Source organism: Ciconia boyciana, chromosome 13 (assembly GCF_034638445.1).
Source record: "Ciconia boyciana chromosome 13, ASM3463844v1, whole genome shotgun sequence".
NCBI lineage: Eukaryota > Metazoa > Chordata > Aves > Ciconiiformes > Ciconiidae > Ciconia > Ciconia boyciana.
In genome coordinates this window covers 6955682-6979701 of record NC_132946.1, presented here as the reverse complement: position 1 = coordinate 6979701, position 24020 = coordinate 6955682, and the positions used below count along the sequence as shown (strand labels likewise).

General features: G+C 45.7%; 2 protein-coding genes across 3 annotated transcripts; one reads left to right on the top strand and one right to left on the bottom strand.

Moving 5' to 3' along the window:
* Positions 1-2303: 2303 nt before the first annotated feature.
* COX19 (cytochrome c oxidase assembly factor COX19) lies at positions 2304-5543 on the bottom strand. Of its 2 annotated transcripts, XM_072878413.1 has the most exons (4): positions 5340-5541; positions 5089-5200; positions 4000-4113; positions 2304-3805 (listed from the first exon to the last, which is right to left on the bottom strand). In XM_072878413.1, the coding sequence occupies exons 1-3, from the start codon at positions 5419-5421 to the stop codon at positions 4026-4028; spliced, it is 282 nt and encodes a 93-aa protein (XP_072734514.1). In that variant the 5' UTR covers positions 5422-5541; the 3' UTR covers positions 2304-3805; positions 4000-4025. The 2 variants fall into 2 exon arrangements, with proteins under 2 accessions (XP_072734514.1, XP_072734515.1); XM_072878414.1 differs by having other exon boundaries at positions 2304-4113; positions 5340-5543.
* Positions 5544-12748: 7205 nt separating this feature from the next.
* On the top strand, positions 12749-20129 carry LOC140658879 (cytochrome P450 2K4-like). The gene is made up of 9 exons (XM_072877870.1): positions 12749-12949; positions 15108-15270; positions 15467-15616; positions 15903-16063; positions 17318-17491; positions 18024-18165; positions 18717-18904; positions 19408-19549; positions 19942-20129. The coding sequence occupies exons 1-9, from the start codon at positions 12752-12754 to the stop codon at positions 20127-20129; spliced, it is 1506 nt and encodes a 501-aa protein (XP_072733971.1). The 5' UTR covers positions 12749-12751.
* Positions 20130-24020: the final 3891 nt, after the last annotated feature.

The following is a 24020-nucleotide window of genomic DNA, read 5'->3' as shown; positions in this document are numbered from 1 at the left end:
CCACTTTACAGGTGCCTACTGATACAACCCTTCTGCTACACCAGGTATCCCACTTACAGATAGCAGATGCAGCAACAATCCTTCCTTAGCATAGAGGCACAGGCTCATTGTGCTCCTACAAAGGACTTTGGACCATGGCCCACTTCCAGTGCAAGCACAGGAGGCTCTCTCTGTATAGGCTTTTCCCTGAAACAATGCTCAGAGCCTTGGAAATGTTTATGAAACCCTTTCTTCCTTGTTCTGCAGGTCATTGCGGTTATTTGGAGAGATACATCTAGAGCTCAAGGTCTCCCAGGAAGATATAACGAGGGTTGGCTTGCAGCAATATTCTTTCTGTAAATAACTGCGGTGATCAAGGTTAAGCTCTTTACGGTTGAATTGATTCTAATCTGAGCAAAGAAAGTGGAAATGTGCGGGCAAGGCTCTCCTAAGTGCCAACATGCAAAGCTCTGCTGACCTGGAGGCCTCCGGGGGACTCCCTGGGACAGGATCCCAAGCAGGAGGGTGCCTAGAGTTATGGTGTGAACGAGGCTTTGCTGAAGAAAAGCTACAGGAAAGACGATTACAGCCCCCTCGCTTATCGATTTCTGTTATTGTGTTAGGAGCTTACATAGATCTTCACTCCAGAGTCAACGCTTCCTCCTGCTTTGGGCTGTCCCTTCCACACCCGTACAGTTACAGCCAGGCTGGCGGTTAGTACACCAACCCAAGCCGAACCTTGCTTTGCAACCGTTTGCATTTCTCCAGCTCCCAGGATCTGTCAGCAGGTGGTGCTTCATGGCAGCGCTGGTGCAGGCAGCACGCGTGCACGCTTCTCACATGAAGATTAACGCACTTGCGTGGGACTTACCTTGCTCCCGGTGCCACACGCAGCAGAGCAGCTCATCAACTCCAAACAGCTCCATAAAGAAATCAGCGCCCCTGACAAACTGCCTCCCCTACAGCACGCACACTTCAGCTCAGCGTTTCCAGAATACAGATTTTCCCAACTTGGTGTCAGGCTTGTGGAGAGGTTCCTCCCTGGTATGGGAATAGGAAAGATAACTACAAACTTACGGCTTTCCTTTGGCTTATACGCTGCTGTCATTTTAAAGGAGCATAAACCAGGATCCCACAAGCAAGGCTAAAATAAAGAGGTTTATATGGAAAGGCTTTAATTAACGATCTGTATATTAGGAGGAATAAATTGAAGAGCATTCTGGGACTTCTCCCAGAAGACTCTGATGTTGCAGGGACTTGTCCCATAGAGCAAGTTGGGAAAACAGTTTAACCCCAGGCTCGGTGTTGATTAATGGCTTGTTTTTCCAGCACTTCTCAGTAGCATTAGACCTCAATCAAGATCAACTGATGGCTACAGCTTCACTAATCTACTCTCTTCTCCAGCTAATGCCTTGCAGGCAGGAAATACATGCCTCTGCCAATTCGCTGAGTTTTCAACTATCCACTCACAGCCCTTTTCTTATCCTGGCATGAAGGGGACTGCGCTGTGAAGCTGACTCACCATGCTGGGAGTCAGGATGAAACCTACCCACGGATCTGGACAGCATGAGGTTATCTTCTTCAGGCTGGTAAAAGGTGCAAAACTCTCACCCCAGCGTTCCCTATTAAGATGGCAATTACAATTTCTGCAGTTATTTTGTGAAGGATGAAGCATGCTCTGGCCATTTTGGTGGCTCAGCAGCACAAAGTCTGTGCAACACAGGGATCCTGCTGGCTACGTTGCTGTAACCTACAAGAAGACGCCAGGCCTACAAGTAGCACAGAGCACTGTTCACTTCAGCATGCCATAAAGTTTTTTGAAATTGCTTTTTTCCCCACCATCCCTCCCGCAGCAGGTCCAAAATTTGGGCCTTGGTCACCATAAACAAAGAGAGTCCGCAGCGGCCCCTCCTTCAGTGCATAATCTGAGAGAGTTAATTGAAAAAGCAACTATCGCTCCAGCTCAACAGTCAAAATTCAATCACTCAAGACTTCAAAAGCTTCACCTCTTTATAATAATCTGGAGGAGAGGGGTGGTATCAGCTGTCTCAGGAGAAAACGTGCATCTGACTCATGGAGTAACTGTTTGGCCAAATGACACTGCAGAGTAACATCCCAAAGATGAAACTACCGCTGACAACAGCCTGGATTACTCCACCACCACTGGTGGGCTCTTTCATACCTACCAGGGATTCACTTCCCCTTGTAATATTCGGGGAGCACAGAAGCATGAAATTTGATTTCTTTCTTCTGAAGATGCTGGAGATTATTTTAATAATTCTTACTCAGTATCACTGAAAGAAAGCTCTTGTTCAGTGGTTTAATATAAAGTCTTTTAATATCTGTTTCAGCAATAAAATCTCTGCTTTCTTTTCTATAAATGTACTAATCTCACCAAAAGATATAATTTAAACAGTAGAATGAAGTAGAATAAAAATATGCAGCAGCAAGTGAACATTCTTTTCAAACAGGGACCCGCTCTGAACTATCTGCAGTCTGTTCAATCAGATTAGACCCAAGCAACAATTTAAATCCCAGCTCCAACCATCAATATGAAGAGCAGAAAATGTTCTTTTACCCTTTCGTGGATCTCTGTGTGAACAGATGCATAGTGGAGAGAAGCAGAACCAAGAAGAATAATAGCAGACAGCAGGAAAGGTGAGATATATCAAACAGAGGACACCTAATAAAGGAGAAAGTGTAGGAGAACTGCCTCGGCAAACTATGTGTATCGCTATTTGTGGGCCCTGACCCTAAAGCTTGCAGTTTGAGAGCCAGATACACAGAGAAATGATTCACTGGGTTTAAAAAAGAAAAAAATAAAAAAAGAAAGGAAAAAAAGTGGGGGCAGGAAATACAGTGGAAAATAGAAAATACATCCAGAGGATTTACAAATTTATTGTCTGCTTAAAACGTATTTCTAAGAGGCTAATAGGCCAAATTATTTTGGCTTGAATGCAGTATTAATTAAGAAAGACTCACCTGCATTAGTATATGTGAGAGAAATACCACTGGCTCTGATAATTCATGGTAAGTTACACAAACACCTCTCAGGGACCTTAAAGACATACTCAGACCCGATTGCACATCTACTGTATGGCCTGCTGCATTACCTTCTCAATGTATGGGCTGCACTTATGTGTTTTGGAATGAAATATTGTATTTCTTAGACGGCTAACTTTTGATGTACCCTGTTTTTTAACATAAAACATTTGTTTTTAAAAGAATAAAATTGTCCAGTCACATTTATATGTAGAGTTCATAGTTAGAACACAAATAAATACCATTCCTGTCTCCACACTGATTTCACCATAAAGATATTAAAAAAAAAACATATGGCAGCTCTACTTGGAGAATACATTCACAGTGAAAGATTCCCAGTTAAATGATGAAATAAAGTTAGGTGAACACTGTTGGCATGGTAAATAAAAGCAGAATCACCACCTGACTGGTGTCTGGAACTGGAAATACTCTCCCAACAACGATGAAGGTTAAAAGACTGAAAAAACCCCCACCCCAGTACCCAAGCATTTTCTATAGCAGGGTGAGAAGGAGATCACCCCAAAGATGGGGATTAATACCAGTATTTATAAAAAGCAATTTGCAAGTACCACAATAGCTTTATTTGCACCTAACAAGTAATTGTTGTAAGCATATTAGTAATGCCCACATAAGATTAATCTATAGTTCAAGATCTACACAATAAAGGGGTTTTTTTTGTCTTTTTAAAATAAGACTTCACTGTTCTTACAGAGACATGGAGAACACTTCAGGCAATAATTGTTTTGTCCCAGGCAAAATGTTCTTACGGATCTTTAAAAGCAGGCTAGAGAAATTAAAAGAAAAAAAGTTAAGAAATACTTGAGGAAAGTAGACAAAGGCAGTACTTTTTATCATTTTAAAAAAATCTTATTTTAGGAGAATTAAACTTTGAAAAAAGGGTTCCTTCAGGAAACACTTCCTATTGCAATATGAACAGAACGTACAATATGTACTACATAAGAGTTATGCTTTCCATACATGAGGAGTGAAGTTGTCTTTCTTCATCACAACTTTTCAGGTTTTGCTTCTGATTTCTCATCTATCAGATCTTTAAATCCCAATTTTTCCAGTGGTTCGTTAGCCATAAGTTGCCTAAGTTAAAAACAATAAAACAACAAAAACATTATGCAGGACACAGTCTATGCAGAACAGCAGCATTTTCTATTTCATTTAATATTATTTACTCTAAAGAAATCCAAGACATCCATACGGAGTGACTGCCACTTGGCAAAGTCTCAGAAACTTCAGTTTTGGGAAAGCAACATTCAGGGATACTTTTTTTTCTTAACAGCGGTTTGCCAATTAAATGTGTCGTTTCCTGATATTAGATATTGAATAAGAGTTTCCTCAGAAACTGACCCAGCTCTTGGTTATCTGTAATTAGCAGACTGCGTAAGAGCTTCCTAAAATTCTACCTGTCCCACTTAGCAGATTTTTAAGCGAACACGGTTTACAGCAACATTCGTGGTGGCATTATACTTTGCCGCAGTGCTTTTCAAACTGTTTTGGATCTGCAGCCTTCCTCACCACCAGCCCATGCAGCGTATGCAAGCGTCCTCGTACTGAAGCGCACTTAACGCTCTTCGTGCATTCCCCAGTGAGCTCCCTGACTCGCCAGAGAACAGAAAGCATCGCAAAGCAATGCAAGACTGGAAACATCCCTGGAAAACCAACCACCACCACTTTTTTCACTTGAATTTAGGAACAAGTTAAAAGATTAACTTGTAACCATAGCCAGAAAATCTAAAATCTTCACGCTGTGGAAGACAGTTGCGTAGAGTGGAAGCTGGCCAAGTCTCGCAGTTATCCCACCCTTCGGGCCGGATATCTATCATCAAAAACGTAAGCCAAGCGAACTGCTGAAGCTGCAAAGGACGCCCGTTTCTTACAAGGACACAAGCTTCCCGCCTGAACGCCTCCCCTGCGGGTTCCCTTCCCCTCCCCGCAGAGGGAACCCCGCTGCTTCCCCGCCCCGGGGGCCACGCGGCTGCCCCTCAGCCCCCCCCGCCAGGCCGAGCCGGGCCGGGCCGCGCCCAGGCTGCCCCGGCAGGCCGGGGTACCGCTTGCCTCTCCATGCGGCACTCCAGGTAGGCCATGGCGCGCTGCCGGCAGGCACCGCTCTCGTAGCCGCTGTCGCGGAGGCACTCCATGAACCGCTCCTTGAAGGCGCTGCACTCCCCTGAAAGAGACAGCGAGGGCCGCGCTACCGCCGGGCTCGGCCGGCGGCCCCAGGCCCGCGTCCCCCTCACCCGGCCCGCGGAGAGCCGAGGGGAGGCCCGGCGCTAGGCCGCGGGGAGGCCAGGCCCGCGTTACCGCACCGAAGTGATCCAGCGGGAAGGCGCCCTTGTCCGGCGGCCGCGGCTTGAAGCTTTTGCTGCCGAAGTTCATGGCGGTGGACATGTCGCCGGCGGGGGGGGCCGGGCCGGGGTCCCTCCGGTCACACACCGGCCGCGGGGGGGAGCCGCACACCGAGCGTCGCCAGCTCCGGCGAGCGCCGAGCGCATCGAGCGGGGCACCTGACCGCTGCCGCTCCGCGGGGAGGGGCGGGGCCACGCCGCTATGGAAACGGCATTGCCATTGCTATGGCAACCGCAGCGCCTCGCTCCTGCGGGAGCGTTCGCCGGGGGCGGGGGGCGTCGCCACGGCAACGCGGTGGGGCCGCTGCGTGACCCGTGCCGCGCGGCGGGGGGCAAGGGTGGCGTCACTGCCGCAGGCCTCGGCCACCGGCGCGGGTCACCGTGGAGACGCCGCCGCCGCCCGCCATGTTGGCCCGGCCCGGCGGCCTCCGGGGGGCGGCGGGGCCGGTCCCGCCGGCGCGGAAGGATCGGGGCGGTGGCGTTCCCGTGTGCTTCCGCTGTGCACGTAGGGCTCCATCAACCTCTGCGAAATAAACCGACTTCTCGTAACAACCTTGTCGTTTTCCTCGTTCGCCCCCCAACTCTCGGAAGGGGAAGGGTGGGAGCGAAGGTCACGGGCAGCCTGCCTGCTGAGGGGCAGGGGAAGGTGGTTCGTCCTCTTGCGTTTGTTCGTTTGGAAATGAAGGGAAAAAGAGCAAAACTCAGAGCCTGGTGCCAGCAAATCAGTTTGTACTGGATCCAGCCTCCTCCGAGTCTCTCCCGTTTCTCTCCCGTTTCTTTCTATCCAGGGGCCGGCGGTCAGGGCCCGGGCCGAGGCCAGGCTCCTCCTTGCCGTCCACCATGAAGAACAAGTTCCTCACCCGTCACTGCTGAGCACTGGGGTCTCAAAACCACATTTTTCAGGGCCCAGCTCTGGCTGGTGGTGCGATCTGAGAGCCCTGGGGATCAGCAGGCAGAGCTGAGGCACCCCCGGGAGGCACTTTTCTTGGAAATCCCACAGGATTTCGGAAGAGCCATCCCTGTCCCGCTGCAGTGACGTGAACTCCGCCATCAGCCGCTGCCATCATCACGGCAGTGACGTGATTGCTCATCCCTCACTAATCCTCACGGTTTCACGCCCGTGCACAAACCTGGCGGACAGCACTGAGTGATTTTATGCCTCCTGCAAGCGACGGGCGAGCAGGCGGCCTCCCACCATGCAGCGCGAATGCCGATGAGGCCAGTAAAACCAAGCGGTCTTCAGCAGACGCTTGGGAAATGGTGAACTTCCTGATCCTCAGGACAGATAACCAAGGCAAACACCCCTTTTGCCCACAGGTTTACAGCACGCTCTGCAGAGCCTCAGATCTCCTCCTGAAAGGAGGATGAGAAATGGCGTTAATTTAACCCACCCGAGTGTTAACCGTGGATTACGCTGTTAGGGTCTTTTTTCTTCTTTGCCGATAGCTGCAATTGGTTTAAGATGGTCTTTCATCTGTTTTAAGTTGATTTTCTTTTAATTAAATGACTGAGATGAGTAGAAAGAATTCGAGGCTGGGAAAAAAAAAAGAAAGAGCTGCAATTGTTAAGGACAGCCATTACGGAAATATTACCTGCAGCCCCATTTAAAGTGCGTTTTTTTATGCTTTGATTGCTTTCTTATTACAGTATTGAAATTGTAAATGGAAAATTACACCATGTTCTATTACATAAGCAGCTGGTATACACAGCCTGAAATATAAGGTTTTATTTATTATTATGCTTTCAGGGCTATGAACAATAGATGTTTTTTATTATACGGTAAATAACACTTTTCCACTTGACTTCGTTATAACATTTAACAGTAAAAGGGAGATACTCCTCTTTCATAAATACACGCAGCAAACTATCTCCCGGATCTCAGAGGACTGAGCAGCAGAGAAGCAGCTTTGGTTCATCAGGAGAAGTTTAACTGAAGCGTCAAGGCACTTGATTTTAGCAAACTGCCCAAATTACGTTCCTTAGTTTCTGGCACAGTGGTTGACTTGCTGATTCCCCATGTGATGAAGGAAGAAATCAAAGGAAAAATATATGCAGGGATCCCACAGTGGAATTATTCCCAAACAGACAGCAACAATCCTATGCAAAGGCTATATGAACTTGCTGTATTATATTATATCCAAATGTTTTGATTACCTATCAATTAACTCAGTGTCTTTCTTTGGAGTCTTAAATTTTGTGGTTACCCAAATTCAGGTCAGGTATAGTAGCAGGTGTTTGGTTGTGCTTACTTAATGTTTTTATTACAAATGCTGGTTGTATCTTCTAGAGTTTCCTTTAAAGGTACAGTTTGTCTTAGAATCTAATACATGTGCTTTAGCAGTTTAGTATGTATTTTTCCCAAGGAGATCAAATGAAACCCCCATTAGATAATCAGTGTGAAGAAAAAAAATCTCATTTGCGTATTAAGCCATCCAGTTCCAAAAGAATTCAATAAAAACAGTGCCACAAAGAGCAGTGCTTCTAACAGAGAATTAAATGCTTTTCACCTATTATCTTTCAAAGAAGTGAGAGACTTTCATGGCACTGGGGAAGTCTGAAATAGCTGTTTCAGTAAAAAGATGCCCATTCTACAAGAGGATCAGATAATTTGTAAAGCATCCAGTGTTTTACAGTATCTCTAGTCTGGAGTCCTGAGCCCTTTCCAAAAATAAGAAGGCTCAAATTAGAAGGCTCCCCAAACTAGGGAAAATCTTGGACCTTTCCCTTTCAAGTTACACAGGTTGATAGATTAAAAAAAATTCCTTTGCTTGAGTCAGAGCTGTTAGTCATTAATTATGGGCTGAAGAGTCATTAATTGTGGACTAAAGGAACATTTGAAAAATGTTTGCTCTTTTACAATGTTGTCAGATCACACTGAAAACTTACTCCACTATTGGTGCTTATCTGTCAGTTGTACAAATGTACCTTCAGAAGGGTTTTTTACACACTTAGCATTACTTTTGGAAGCACCAAACTGGAGCACTACATCAGAGCAGAACCTTTATTCCTTGTTATGGGCAGGGTAGAGTCCGAGACTTGCATTATTTTCTCTCTGTCACCATACCGCATCTTTTAAGATCCTCCAGATTCAAATTATCAGGTAGTTAATTTGAAAATAATTTATCGACAAGCCATGAAAGGCTTTGAGTGAAGTACGAGGGGATTTTGTAGCTTGACTTGGGATAACTGTAAGGAATTAATCAGTTGAACAAGACCAAGCACATTCAGACGCTGGAATTTGTGCCCTTGAGACTGCTGTTCCCAGCCCAGGCACAGAACACACCTCAGAGAAACATCCTTCCAGGATCACTCATTCCTACGCCTCACCCTCGCACGGCGAGCACGCCGCCAGCTCTTACATAAGGTCTCTTGCTACATCACTGCCACAGGCTGTTGTAAACCATTTTTCTCCCTTTTAATTCAGGTTCCTAGACAAGCAAAAATGCAGAATATTGCCAGAATAGTCTGGGGAATGGGGATTTCTGTTGTGGATGATTAATGAAATATTATTGTTTTGCACTTACAGGGAAATCATAGTTTCATGCCAGTAAGGTCAGGGCCTTAATATGTTATGTGCTCTACAAAGATGTACAGAATGATAGCTCATTTTCTGTTATGACTGAGCCAAAACCTCATCAGGTTAGAGGGGAACGTGGTAGAAATAGCAACACTGCGCTGAAAGCCAAAGCAAACTTTCTTCTTACATTGCTAGTTGCAGTTCTGGTATATCTAAATCCACATCTCTATCTGCATCAAGATGGGGGGTCCAAAAGATGCTGGAACCCTGGCTCTGTAGATACCTACCAACTAATCATCCTTTGTGATATGCCCCAAATTGCCCTTGGATTAATATAATTTCTGCAATACTGTGTTGACGTAGCCTGAAGCTAGAGATCCAGAACAAAAAGATCCTTGGAGCTATGTTGAGGCATTTGATCTGTTCAGTCGTATTTTGAAAATGAATTCTCCATAACCTGACCTCAATACTACCTTCCCAGGTCAGGCTGCCTTGGCTTGTTGGTGTAAGTTTGGGTCTAGAAAATCATGCTTCTGGCTATAGTTGCAATGGGTTTTTCTGCAAATATTTTTATAGATATACATATTATAAAGTACAGTACCAGCACCAAATCCCAGGATCTCCCATGTATTTTGTCACTGAGTGAGACTCATGAAGAAATTACATCTATTCGGTCCAAGAACAAGGCTTTTAAAAGCTAAAAGGGGTAATTCCTTTGTTGCTAAAAGGGGTAAATGCTTAACACGAGTGGGAAATAGTCACCTTAGGCTCTGCACAGAGACAATGCACTAATCTCATGCACAGATTTTTTTTTATTTTCTTCTCCCAGTGACCAGACCCATCATATACAATCCTTCAGCTCAGAGTATGGGAAAAAAACCCAAGAATCTTTCATTGAAAATTGCAGTAAAATAATGATTTTTAAAAGTATTTTTCAGGACTCTTTCTTCCCAAAGTAGATGTGCAACACACACTGACTTGAAAGATAAATGAAAAGAAATTCAGTACAAGTTATTTGTATCAAAATGAGCATAGCGAACACCTGAGATACTGATCACTAGCCTGTAGTGATCCTATAGAAATACCGATTTGCAGGATGGGAAGAAGTGGGTGTAGTCCAATAAAACAATGCAATAATGATGAAAAATGGAAAGAAGTCAGTCGGAAAGCTTTTGATTTCTTTTTGCACTGGCATTTGTCAAGGTGAGCAAAATCCATTAGCAAGGAGCAGCCTGAGTTTTAACACATCTGAGTCTTTAAAAATGTTAATGTTTAATAGGGTGTGCTCATGCTTTATATATCCCTGATACCAATGCCCGGGCTGATAGCTATCTCTTGAGGTTGTAAATCAGTTGCAGAGCCTTGCAAGGCACACAAGCACTTGGTGTTCACTCTCATGGTTTATTATGTTACCAGAACTCATTGACTGAATTATGGCCTTATAATAGCTCTCTCTCTGCATTATCCTACTGTTACTGTAGCATTATTAACCTATGTCCCATTAGCAGATTATATGTCCTTCTCCAGATGAGCACACAGAAGTTAGATGACTCTGTGGCTGTATAATGTACAGGCTCATTTTCTAGGAGGAACTGATTATTTCCCTGAGCTGTGTCCACAAAGTCTGCTTACCTGAAGATGGTATCGGTTCTGGCTTGGGCTGGTACAAAAACAAAGACACGTGAGTGGGGAGCAACATTTTCTCCCTTGTCCTGTCTGGGATGCCTCACCTGCAAGCCAACAACTCAGTTGTAGGCTGTGTTCAGGGTTGCATACTGGAAGCCAAGGTATGTGAGGAAGAAATGGAGGTGAGGACATCACGCTAGTTGTATTTTAAAGCTGCAACAATTCCCTCCCACTGGAGAACTCATCTGTCATTTCCCACAGTGCATGCATCTGTCCAGCAGGTTGCAAGTCCATGGGCTCGCTGCTTGAGAAAGGAGTTCACCCTATATTATCACCAGGTACAACCTGAAGCTTTAAACAGTCTGAAAGCCCTTGAGAAGGCGCTTTTGCTGTCTATGGCAGTAGCCAGCTCTACTCCAACAGAGCAGTGGTGGCTATATGTAAACAGAAACTGTAAATTCCCATCATTGGTACCCAACTGTGCCCATGTAGGATTTTTTCCTCACTCTTACTGTATCTTGTAAAGTCTCAAGCGTCCCAGTGGTCACACCATTCGCTCAGAGAAGAGTCTGGCAGAACAGGATATTCTTGGAAGTGTCTGAGAGAAGACGCCACAGACCAAGACCTTCATAATTGTGCAGCAAATCTTGAGATGGACATAACCATCCATTGCCCTCCTTTCTTTGCCCACCCTGCCTAGTCCTCTTCTGCACAGGGCAATTCCCCCTTGTGAAAAACTCCACAGCCTTGGAGAACAGGCAGACGCGCAGGCACCTTTTTCATGTCAATCTAGTTAGAGTTTATTGATTCCCTTTGCCTTCAGCTAATATACTTTTATTATTATTAATAAATAATCATCATTTTTCCATCAGTGGAGCCTGCACCCGGGAGCCTTGGAGGATTCTAGCAAAAGTATTATTAAAACTAAAGGTTTCTAAAGGGTTGAACGGCAGCACAGCCCAGTAATCTGACAGAATCTGCAACTGGGGAGCAAAATATCCCCATTTGAGAATATGTGACAGAGCATCAACCTGGCTCCTTCCCCCAGAGCCACCATTTAAAACTATGGCCTCCTGTTCATGATCACTTCTGCTTTGTTGTCATCCCCCAAGGATGCAAAGGGTGCAGGTGGCTCTTGGGGAGCCGTCGCCCAGGCACGCAGGCTCTTGCAGGACCCTGCCCCGGCATGGTGCATGACTCACTGCACCGGCAGTGCCAGAGCTGCTGCTGCGTGCTCCTCCTGGCTGGCACCCCCGCTGCAAGAGCTGCCCGGGCAGCCTCCGTCCTCCGTCCTCTGCCTGGCCAGCTGCAGAGCCTGATCCTGCCTCCTCCTGGTTACACAGATCCAGGGTCTCTTGCCCAGTCAAGGCAGAAGCATTGCTTGGAGGGACGGTTTCTCCTAGAGGGTTGCATGCATCTGCTCATAAACAGGCAGGACAGCCGGGAAGGAGTCATCACCAAACTCAGAGACAGAGATGGACATCCAGGCACACAGTCCTCTGGACAGTAAACTGCAAAATAGTGACAGAAGTGGTTTCAGGGGCCTTTTGGGATTGCCTGTAGAGGATTTTAGGGACAAAGATCAATAACAGTGTCAGCAATGAAAACACTGTTGCTCAAATGTTGCTCAAGGAGGTGATTTTACTGGGGTGGCAGGAAAGCAAAGAGAATCAGAGCCGTCACCTGTAAGGGGACCTACTCCCGTCTGCAGTCCTGAATTAGCACATCTTCATGCCACCGTTCCAACTCCTCCTTGGTCAGCCTTGTCTTCCCTGAGGACTTCCTTGCCAGCTGCACCTTAGGCCATGCATTATTGTGGACTTTCCCTCCTGCGTCCTGCTTCCTCCATTGCATCACCAGTGGTCCAGCTGAGTCCTGTGACCTGGCACCGTGACAGCAATCCAGCACGGGTCCTGTCCCTTAATTCTGCCCCTGAAATCACGTAGACCACAACATGCCCATAACACAGATTTTTCACTGGAAAACAAACACCTTGCCCCAGTGTTGTAGATGAAATAGGAGCTCCAGATTAAGATAATCCATGTTTCAGAATAAAATAGAGTGCTTTATTTGGCAGGCAAAAAAGGTACATCTGGTCTGAATGGAAGTAAACAAGACCTCAGAGTCCTTTTCTCTGTGTAAAGCCACTTCCCCAGAAGGTGTGTTCAGGCAATGACAGAAGGGCTATAAAGGGACCCCAAGATGCTCATACCCCCACTTTGATCTAGACATGGCCATACAGAGTTTGCTGCAATACATGGGCTCTAGCTCGCTGCTCTATTTGGCAGCAGGGCTGGTCGCTCTCCTTTACTTTCTTACCAGCTTGAAGAAGCCGGTTTGCAGTTTGCCTCCTGGGCCACGACCTCTTCCTCTGATCGGAAACTTGAATGTGGTGGACCTGAAAAAGCCGTTCCAGTCACTGACAGAGGTAAGGTCTGAGCGAGCAGACAGGAGGAAAATGTGCAATGCCTGAAGCGAGAAATGCAGCTAGGGACATAGAGATGCGATTGTGTTTGCATTGTGTAGAAGGCAGAGATGAGATATTTGGTGTACAGGCAGGCTGGCAGAATGACTTTACCTTCAGAGGTATACACACACGTACATGTATTTATATATATAAACATAATACACACATTCCTTCCTTTATACAAACACAAGCGTAGACCCCCACCCCTTGCAATTAGCTCCATATTTTTGGTATTTCGAGCCCCTCAGAGGCTGCAGGGAGAAGACTTGAGCTGGGCCAGTCTGCTGACAGATCAGGTCCATTTGCCATCAAGAGATGTCTCACTGCAGACAGACCTCTCCCATTGAAGGCAGGAAGGTAGGAAGGAAGGAAGGAAGGGTGGGTATCATCCCCAGAGCAGAGAAAATGGGGTCATATGCACATTTATTTCCAAAGCTAATTATATCCCTGCAATGCAAAGCTCAACTCTGCCTCCCCAACCCTTCCCCTGCACACACACTGGCCAGGGTTATTTAAGACTTGATGCATGGCTTTTATATGTCTAGGTAAACAAATTGCTTTTTCTTATGCAGCTCCATGGATACTTTTATTTCTAAAAGAGAAAAAAAAAGACTTAATTATTTTAAAGCTGGGTGCAATCTTTGTTTCAGAGAGTGTCTGCTGTGCTCCTGTAGGGAGGTGGGGACAATTCAATGTGAATTCAGATTTCTTCTGGTTGCTGTAGAGACGGTCGAGGTGCCATGAGTGACCTGTCACATAGCCTGTGTGTATGCTTACTGGACACTATGACAGGGGAAACCCAGTCCCCAGTGAACTCCTTCAGCCCACCTGAGAGGCAGGGCAGACACCAAAATTCTTCAGTTAGTCGTAGAAGAAGGACATCCTGGGCTGCAAAAGTACAGAATTCCTATGGCAGTCACACAGTGTTCGCCTGTCTTGATTTACGGTGCAGGGGATTGTGCAGAGCATGATTTTGATGGGCTTCTGCTCCTGAGCTCCCATCTGATCACTGGTATGTTTGAGGGTGCTGGTATGGAAGAGCAACTATTTCTGGCAAAGGCACCAGACGCATTTCTTATAATCTGCCAAGCAGCTTTCTTTAGGCTTTCAGGCCTGCCACATCCAATACTTGTGTTGCTGAGAAAAAACAGGGTTGATGCCAAGAAGTGCTAATGGAAAGAAATGACCAAAGGAAGGCTGGGAGGCGGCTGTGGTTCCCTGCCCCTGGCTCTGCCACACTCTGTGAGCTGCTGGGGAGGAAAGAACCAGTGTTAATGTTATCTCCCAAGCCGTCAAACCACCGTTTCATGAAAACAAATTCAATTTGTCTGGTGTAATAACAGGATTTGCTTCTAATCTGAAATTCAATTTTCAGTATGTATCTAATGCATAGCAAATGGTAACCCAGGCACATCAGAAACAAGAAGACATTTGGAGCGGATGGCTTGCAGTGTGTTTAAACGAAGTCTAAAATACCGAGTGAATGATTACATTGTCAAAGCCACCCTTCTGTGTAACAGATGATTAATATTTAATTTGCTACAAAAGCCTAGAGCTCCTGTGACATTATCTACAAGAATATGCTTCCTAGTTGGATTCAAGATTCTGGTGGCCAGCAAATAATTTTGCGATGACTGCAACACTACCCACCTTGCCATAATTAGAGACAAGTGCTGTCCTGAAAGAAAGACTTATTGTTGAGCTTTGTTTTCGTAGTGTTTGTGGCTTCAGCCTCAAAGATGTGTGCACGCCTGCTTGCCTCAGGTCAATAGCATTAAAATAAACAGGCCTGCCTGCTACAGCATTTTCTAACCAGCCTCCGAATGGTGGGATTGCTACGCTGGCCTGTTACTGCAGAACACCACAAGAATGCAATGGCATTTTATTGACTTCTCCTCTGATAGGAGCAGTGATAGCAGACACCTTGTTGTGCAAACAGGGTGCAAGCAGAGATGCTGGCAATTGATAGCTGTTGCTCATTAGTTGCATTACAGCAGCACCTGGAGACTTCAGGCAGGGCCGGGAGGCTCCTTTCGGGCTAGAAACCACCCAGGGTGGCTAGTGCTAGCGTTTGGGTCCAGATCTGGTTTTGAATGAACATATTTATTCACCTTGACAGCTCTCCAAGATATACGGCAATGTCTTCACTGTGCATTTTGGACCCAGGAAAGCTGTGGTACTGGCTGGATACGAAACCATCAAGGATGCCCTTTTAAATCATGCTGAAGAATTTGGAGAGAGGGCAGAAATACCCATATTTAGGAAAATGACACAGGGAAATGGTAAGTGACCTTTTGGTTAGTTTTTGGAGTCTGTCTATGTTCATTATATTCTTACAGCAGGAGAGTATCATCCACTTACAGATTGCTTTTTCTTTATATAAAAGTGTATCAAGCAGCTTTGGTACCAGTGTGTAAGGCAGCCTTACAAATGTTTATTAACCACAGGTAACGTAGGGATGTTACGTCTTTATTTTAGGCATAGCATTCAGCCATGGAGAGCTATGGAAAACTATGAGAAGATTCACCTTGTCTACACTGCGAGATTTTGGAATGGGAAAGAGAACTATTGAGATCCGAATCCTGGAGGAAGTAAATTCCCTTATCAAATATTTTGAGTCCTATCATGGTGAGTGTCAAGACTTTCATCCAGAGACAGAAAACATGTCTAGCAGAACAATAAAGATTAATGAAAGTTTAACTCTGAGCAAATAATATCTCATGGTTAAAGTTCAGCATATGCTGAAGTAGGTTATTAAACTGAGACCTTAAAGCATTGAAACCGAGTTCCCTGCTATGAATTCTGGGTGGTGAATGAGTTTTTTCTTTGGGAGCTCAGGACTACATTTCCATAGGAAACCAGACTGAAATGGGCATGCTCGCATTGTCATTTGTTTTTATTGCTTGAAATACAGGGAAACCATTTGATACGAAGATGATACTCAACAATGCTGTATCCAATGTCATCTGCTCTATATTGTTTGGAGAGAGGTTTGAATATGATGATCCTGTATTTCTAAATTTGCTGAAGCTGTTAAATGAAAATACTAAGCTGTTGGGTTCCCCTATGGTGCTGGTAAGAGCTTGATTTTACATTTTGGCTTTTAGCTTTTTTGAGGATATCTGGTTCCCCATGTTTGTCCTCCAGGCCTCCCACATCTTGCTTCTCGAGGTGAGAACATGAACATTATCAGCCAGACAGCCTGTACGGAACACATCTGCGGTTCTGTATCCGCAACACACAGATTCCCAGGCCCCTGGGCTTAATCTGTGAGGCTTATTAGTAAAAGAAAAAAATCAAAGTCTTTACAAAAGGAACCATTTTACCCTCTTGGAAGAGCAGAAGCACAATATGTCTCTCATATCAGATATCGGCCCTGAAATGCCATCTCAAATCTGCCTCCCTGTATTACACCTTCAGTAACTGTCTTAGTTCTACCTCTCCTAGAACCAGGTTTGACCAAGTTCTTTTTCTTTTGTTTTGGCTACTGAAACTCAGTCTTAGCAAACTAACAGCTGATATAAGCCTGTTCCTTCCTGCCACAAAGCTTCTACTTTGAATGCCAGTGGAGTTGTCTTCCTGAGCCGCACTGAGGTCTGCGGCTGGCTGTACCTCCAGACCAGCTAAGCCCAAAAAGCACCGCCCAAGCACAGGTCAGAGTTACACACTGCGTACAGACCGTCTCCCAGGACAAGGCACCAGCTAACAGTGGGTGTTTGTTTAATTGTCTGGCAGGGCAGCTAGTGGTGTCCTTGAAGATGTGCACACCTCTCATGAGATGATGGTCGTGAGACCACTCCTTTCTCCTGCCAGCACGTATGTCCTTATGACATACTGCAATGCTGTGCTCAGTCCAGCTCCTAGGAACAGTGTAGTTGGGTTAGCTCGGTGCTGTGCCTGAGCTAATTGGCTTGGAAAGCACCACGTTGACACAGCAATATTGTCTGCCAGTGGAGGTGGCCAGTTCAGGTCTCTTCTGCTGCCATAGGATGTGACACACCTGAGGGCTTTCCTGGAATAAGTACAATGCTCACATTCCCATTTTTCACAACTGAGACCTTCTGTCCCACCACCTACACAGCTGGAAGCCCTGAAAGAAGATTAAGCTGATGAGTTTCCCGAAAGTCATGGCAAGGACTCATGCAGAGGTATAACAGAGAGAACACTCTATTTCTGCAGCAATTCATAGCTGCTTGGACTGTACAAGCGAATGTGGGGGAATTACGGCCTGAAATGTCAGGGCATGGGACAAGGCAACAGCAGTGTGATTTGAGATACCAGTTTGTGTTCAAAATGCCAATTAACAGTAAGACTTCTCTTGCTCCACAGTTATATAATTTCTACCCATCCCTTGGATTTCTCTCTGGAGCTTCCAAGACTGTGCTACAAAATGTCAGTGAACTGAACGCATTTCTCCAGAAGCTCTTCCAGGAACACAAAGAAGAGTTTGATGAAAATAACTTAACAGGCTTTGTTGATGCCTTTCTGATGAAGCAACAACAGGTACTTTAAACTTAAGTCTCAGAGTCTTTCTGTTCTCTTAGCTCTGACTTATTAGGACTGTCCATCTGTCAGGGGCTGGGAGTGAGTGGAAACAGAAGAACTGCAGTGAGCAGAATATATCAAAGCTCATACTCACAGTGAGCTGTGCTGTACTCGCTCCATAGCTCCACTAAAACTGCTGGTTGAAGGGATCTAGTTGTCAAGATGTCCCACATGGGTGAAATAAGTTACCACTCGGCACATGTAAAGAGGAGATCATCCCAGACCTTCCTGCAAGAACAGTACTGTGATAAACTTCATTGCAGTAACTAAATTCCAACTAGCCTAATATCTGGACCTGGGGATTGCACATATGCTTGGGACCAGACAAATTCCATAAGCATAGGCCCTAATGCTAAAATACTAAACATTTAGTTTCCCAGAGCATATAAAATCACAAAAAGCTAAAATGCAGATAAAAATGGTGGCAACACAGTCACATATTGGTATCGCTTGCTGTAGAACTTATGGCTATTACCTGTATGTTTTGAAGGAGTCAAAGAAACCCCACACGATGTTCAACAACGGAAACCTGTTGTTTTCAACCCTGGACCTCTTTGCTGCTGGGACTGAGACTACTTCTACAACTGTGCGCTGGGGTCTTCTTCTGATGATGAAGTACCCAGAAATTCAGAGTAAGGCTGAGAAGTCCTCTTATACAATATACTGTTGCATACTTAAGGCTTTGGTGTGGAAGGGAGTGGAACTCATTCAGTGTTGTCTAGAGTAATTATTCTGAGTACTCTGAGAGAGATAACAACCACTGATTTTTACAAAGGAATTTTATTCAGCTGGATTGCAATAAACCAGCCCAGCCAAGTGGGAGAGGCTAAGGGCCAGTCTACGGTTACAGTAAAGCTCCCCCATCGCTATTCTCCTGCAGGCTATGGGCTTACGTCACTAAAGGTCTCCTCAGGAGCTGATTCTGATCTCGTTTCTGTTGAAGGCTATGGGGTAACAAAGGTGTGTAACCAGAATCAGGCATGGGATCTACTGTAGTGACTCCATTCAAGCTCCCTTGGCTCAACAAACCTGAAAGAACCATGCCATGCCCTGACTTACCCACTTCTGCTCTTCCCAAATAGCCCTCAATGTTTTCCTTTTTCTTCATCCTGGCCAAACTTCAGGCCATTTCAGCTGCAAGATAAGAGGCTTATCAGCTTCTTAATCCTTTCCTCCCTCCAAGGAAAGATTCAGGAAGAAATGAACCACGTCATTGAACCAGGAGAGCTGCCTAAGTTGGAGGACCGGAAAAAAATGCCTTATACAGATGCAGTGATACATGAAATACAAAGGTTTGCCAATATTGTCCCAATGGGTGTATCACGATCAACTCCTACTGATGTGAATTTCCAAGGCTACGTGATTCCTAAGGTGAGCTTTGAGGCTAGCAGCTTACGCTGCAAAGACTCCTTACGGTTTTGTTTAAAGCAGACAAGAAGAAAAATATAAAAATCTAAAGACACAGTGATGTGTGGTTTAATCTATGATGTGATCCTTTTTCTTGGATCCAGGATAGCTGTTCTAAACATGCACTGGACTGTGGTTTGTTACAGCTGTTTGAATCCAGAATAACCAGAGACTTTAATTAAATCACAGTGGTTTGAATCTCTTATGCCAAATGTGGAACCTCTACTTCAGCATCTTTCTTGAAAGATCTGGTTCTGTAAGGAAGGAATGTTTTGTGGTCCAAAAAGAGAGCAGCAGCTACTGATAACAGGCAGAGCCACAGTGGGGCAGGGAAGCATCCTCCAGTTCTGTTTGCCATGGCTCAGTCTTATTTGCCTCTTCACATTAGAAAAAAGAAAGCAGCCCAGCTTGACTAGGAAAGTGATCTGCTCCAAACAGCTACCATGAGTTTCTTTGATCCCTTTCAGGGTACAGAGATTATTCCACTGCTGACCTCCGCTCTGAATGACGAGTTACACTGGAAAACCCCAGATCAGTTCAACCCTTCCCACTTCCTGGATGCTGATGGGAACTTCATTAGGAGAGAGGCATTTATTCCATTCTCCATAGGTGAGAGGGGGATGTGTGCACCACCTGGGGCTAGGCTAATGGCCCAGGTCCCCCTGATTCCAGGAAAGTCTGAAAGTCAGGGACACAGAACACAGGATAAGGGATTTCTGGTCATTCTCCTGTCCACCATTGGTGTAGGTAACCACCTCTTCTTTGGGAGATCTGTGAGACACTGATTTACCCACAGTCACTGAATAATTTCACATACCTACAGGCTTCTGTGTGGTTTGAGACCAAGCCAGTAGCACCTCTAATATACAGAGAGAAGGAAGGAAAAATTTCCTACCTCAGCAGCCTGCTCTTACAGACTGTATGTCCAGTTTAGACCATCTCAGACATCAACACTAACAGTTACAGTGCTGATCATTTACCTCTCTCCCGGTTGTTTTCAGGACGAAGGGCTTGCGTTGGAGAAGGACTGGCCAAAATGGAGCTGTTCCTCTTCTTTGCAGGCTTGCTCCGCAAATTTATTTTCCAGACCCCTCCAGGAGTGGACAAGTCAGACCTAGATCTCACTGCTGATGTCGGCTTTACCTTGAACCCCATGCCTCACCTGGTTTGTGCTGTGCCCTATGAATGATCAAACAACATGGAGTTAGAGTAGTGAACACTTCAAGCTTGAAAGCAAGTCTAGTTACAGGGGAAAAAAGCTGTCTGTACCTGAGCTTTAGGGGAAGGAAGACACCAGGCACTGCTATTTTTCTCTCATTCATGCAATTCTTTCCAAGAGCTCTTGCTGTGTCTGCATAATGCAAACCCTTCAGACACCCCTGAGTACTGCTCTCAGAAACAGTGTGATTCATTCCTGGAAAAGCACATCAGAGATGCAGTTTTCAGGGCTGTTTGAAAGAATGAAATGGTTTCAAGCCTCCTGTATAGATGTAACCCATCAGAGGCTCTCCCCTGAGAGCCTCCATGGGGAACTTCTCAGCCCAAAGTCCAAGCTTTATAGCAGAGCTGATTAGCGATGGCCCAGCTGGAGACAACAGACACTTAATGGATCTAGAAATCTCCCCAGGACGGTTGTTTAGCTGAGCCTCAGACTGAGCTTCCATTGTGCGGTACAACCTGCCTTATCTTTATTACAGAGTCCTAGACATGAGGGTGTAACATGGGCTGATGCCAAGAGCCAGGCATGGGACAGTTATCAGAAAACATCTAAGTGGTTTGGGAAGTGGGTTCATTCCAACTCACACTAGGCACTTTATGCTGAAAAGCCTGTTTATGATGGGGCCAATCTAGCAGCTTTCTGCTTCTGCTAAGAAAGGCATTTCTACCCCTCCCTCACCTCTCCTGGCTTCATGCTGGCTCTGGCACTTGTCCAGTCCCTTACTGGGCCAGCTGAGATCCCTAAACTGGCAGAAAATGACCAGCCACAGAAAGGGAAGAGTTTCTGAACCAGCGTGGCTAAAGCTGGACACAAGCTGAGGCAGTGTGAGGGCGATGCAGCCTGGGGCCGGGCAGCAGGACTGCCGTGCTCCCATCGGAGAGCTGAGAGAGGTTCAGTCCTCTTCTCCGCCTACACCGTAGGAGATGTAGTTGCTCTCTAGATCCTCTCTACCCTCCATAGAGAGAGAGGAGCCTTCAGTGGATGATTCAACTGCCATACGGTCTGAATTGCTTACTCTCTCCATTGGCTGCGGGGTGAACCATCGTCCACAGGCTCCTAATTCGAACTTCAGTTTCAGGTATCAGGTGTGTTGGGATGAATAGGGACAATATTTTCCATTTGACTGAAAATGTGGCTTAAAGTCTTTAGAAAATGTTGCTGTCTGTCTTCAGCTCTACGCCAGATACACAGCCCCTGGCATTTCAAGCTGTCTTCCTCTCCAGACATTCTTTGTGTCAGGGATAGACAGCAAGGTCTCCAGGCAGAGTAATAGATCAGCCTGCACTGCTGAGCAAATACCACTGCCACGGGCTCCCAAGGAAGTTACGTGTGCTCAGGACACAGCAGGAACAGGGCCATCACAGTAGGAACTGCAAGCAAAATTTTGGTGCTTGCAGAAGTGCTTTGGCTGCTTAGGTAGGAACTGAAGTTACAAATTCAGAGCTGATAATGCTCACGTTCTGCCAGCAGAGATCCCACATCACTGTCAAGGCTAATAGGATTTTGAACGTAGTCACTGTGAAAATAGATGTAAGACTGGTAATAGAGTCTGGACAGAGAAGCAGGTTAGACTTTGTTACCAAGTCGCTCACCTGTACCATTAACTTGTCGTATGGGGGTCTCTGTAGAAAGCTGGTACACCCTAGAGACTGCGGCTGTCCTCGAGCAGCTGTTTGATTACTACAATTAATGATTTATTTCATGTAGCAGCCATTAGGAGTAGGAAAAACTAGCTGTACCTGCAAGGCTATACCCACTGAGGGAAGCGTGATACGTGTGCGAAAGCTGAATGGTGGCACAGGTACAGGAGAGGAGGCTTCTTCATGTGCTGTGAAACAGGCAGGAAACCACATGTGAGTTCGGGAGCAGTGAGTTGCTGAAGATGCTTTTGTGTTGTGTTGGATGCAGCAAAGGCAGGTTAGGATGAAAAGAAAAAAAGGGAGAAACAGAAAGTTACAGTGACTGAGGGGGCAGTTATGGCAAATCTACAAAAAAACTAAAGTTGCCGTTTTCTAAAGCTGATCTGTGCTGCAAATGGAAGGAAAGAAAGGAGGAAGAGAATATGAAGGGATGACAAAGTAGGGCGGTCTTTGTTTGGCCAAGACACTGACTCTTCACACTAGCTTTAGTTCATGCAACTAAAGGCAGCACTCTAATAGTTGTACTGCAACTTGTACTGGTGTTGCGTTGGTACATGCATTGTACCGTGGGGCCAGCTCCAGCTTCTGGATACATCTCAAGGAGTCTGCTTAACAAGCTCGGTAACAAGAAAGCTTTTGCTGCTACATTTGCTTACGTTTGTTTGCTGTTGCTCTATTTGCAGTTTAACTACTGCAAGCCTGATAAATAAATGTGTTGCTCTGTTGCTGTTGATCTATCTGGTGTTGCAGGATGAAAGTGATTTTGGGTCAAAATGCTAAAGTTGGGCTGCACCACCTTTCATACACCCACATTAGAGAGGTGAGCACAGGGATCTCTGGGCAACATGCAGCCAGAACATGTTTAACAATACAAAGAGAGAGCAATACTCATAGCCACAAACAGCTCAAAGGAAATGATTGAATTTCTAACTCCACAAAATCACAACTGAAAAGGTCTTTTTAATACTTAAGTAATTGTCCCCTTCAAAAGTATCTCCTATAAAAATTATATGTGCAGTCCATGTGTTGATGCCCTTTAATTATATAAGAAACCTGGGACCTTGGAGCTTTGTTAGCAAGTCTACACTTGGGGTTGTATCCTTGCTGACTTACAGGACTTAGAGGAACAATTTTCAAAACTCACTATTTGGGATTAGGGAATTAGGGAATTGAATTAGGGAATCCTCCCAGATTCCTGAAGTGCTTAAGACATCATGCAAGGCTTTTTCTTGCATTGGTCCCAGGGAGACAGAGAAGCAGTGGAGGTGGTATTATGCTCTGGATATCACATTTCCAGAAGGATATACTGGCTTTAGGAGAAGTTGGGACAGGAGGAAAGAAAAATGATGATAGAGAATGCTGGCTTCACATGCATACTGGCTTGGGAGATTTGGTTGTTTGCCTTAAAGTGGAGATGGAGAAGAGAAGTAGGAAGAGTAAGGCCATGCAATGTCCCAGAGAAGGTGACTCATCTGCTTCCATCAACCTTTTCTCATCACAGAGGCAAAATGGAAAATTAAAGTGGCAGTAAATTTAAACTAATAGAAGGAAATAGATTTTTATGCCTGCTACAGCCTTTTAACACTGGAGAAGGAATGCAACTCTATGTACTTAATCATAAAAACCAGACTCCAAACAAGAGCAGGAAAAAACATTTTCTTGGCTGGTGAATACATTATCTTACAGCGCCCTCGAAGTTCCCGTGGTGCCTGGGTCTGGCTGCTGTCCGAGACAGGACGTGGCTCTGGATGGCTCTCTGATGTGACCTCTTACAGCGATTCCTGTGGCTCCTGCCCTTGCTTAAAAGGAACTCGTCACAGTAAAAGCCAGCAGGAGTTATCCGAGGCTGCAGTCCTGGATGCACCACTGGTCAAGAACAGGCCTGGCAGGGAAGGCACAGAGATTTTGGGGGGTTTAAGTTAATTTAAAGGATGCAGGGCTGGCGCTTTACTGGCTGGCTCTCCCCAGGCTGGCTAACTGGCAGCGCAGTGGCTGCGCTTAGGTGATGCCCATGCTGCACGTCCTCACCAGCACCACTGGGTTCACATGCTGTGGCAGGGGATTGCCACGTGGGCAGGAGGGACCGAGGACAACCTGGCTGCGAGCACCCTGAGGGGCCCTGCTGCCCCAGGAATGCACCCGGAGCAGTGTCAGCGCCTGGCAGGTGTTTTGTGCTCGGCTCTGTGTGCTCAGGCAGGGGAGCACGTAGCAGCGCGGCTCC

Excerpts from the sequence above, each read along its gene's own strand:
- LOC140658879 (XM_072877870.1), top strand. The coding sequence starts at position 12,752 with ATGGCCATACAGAGTTTGCTGCAATACATGGGCTCTAGCTCGCTGCTC. Across the intron at positions 15,617-15,902 it reads ATATTTTGAGTCCTATCATG|GGAAACCATTTGATACGAAG; the intron begins GTGAGTGTCAAG and ends CTTGAAATACAG. Across the intron at positions 17,492-18,023 it reads TTCTGATGAAGCAACAACAG|GAGTCAAAGAAACCCCACAC; the intron begins GTACTTTAAACT and ends TATGTTTTGAAG.
- COX19 (XM_072878414.1), bottom strand. The coding sequence starts at position 5,421 with ATGTCCACCGCCATGAACTTCGGCAGCAAAAGCTTCAAGCCGCGGCCG. Across the intron at positions 5,201-5,339 it reads CTTCCCGCTGGATCACTTCG|GGGAGTGCAGCGCCTTCAAG; the intron begins GTGCGGTAACGC and ends TGTCTCTTTCAG. Across the intron at positions 4,114-5,088 it reads CTGGAGTGCCGCATGGAGAG|GCAACTTATGGCTAACGAAC; the intron begins GCAAGCGGTACC and ends TTTTTAACTTAG.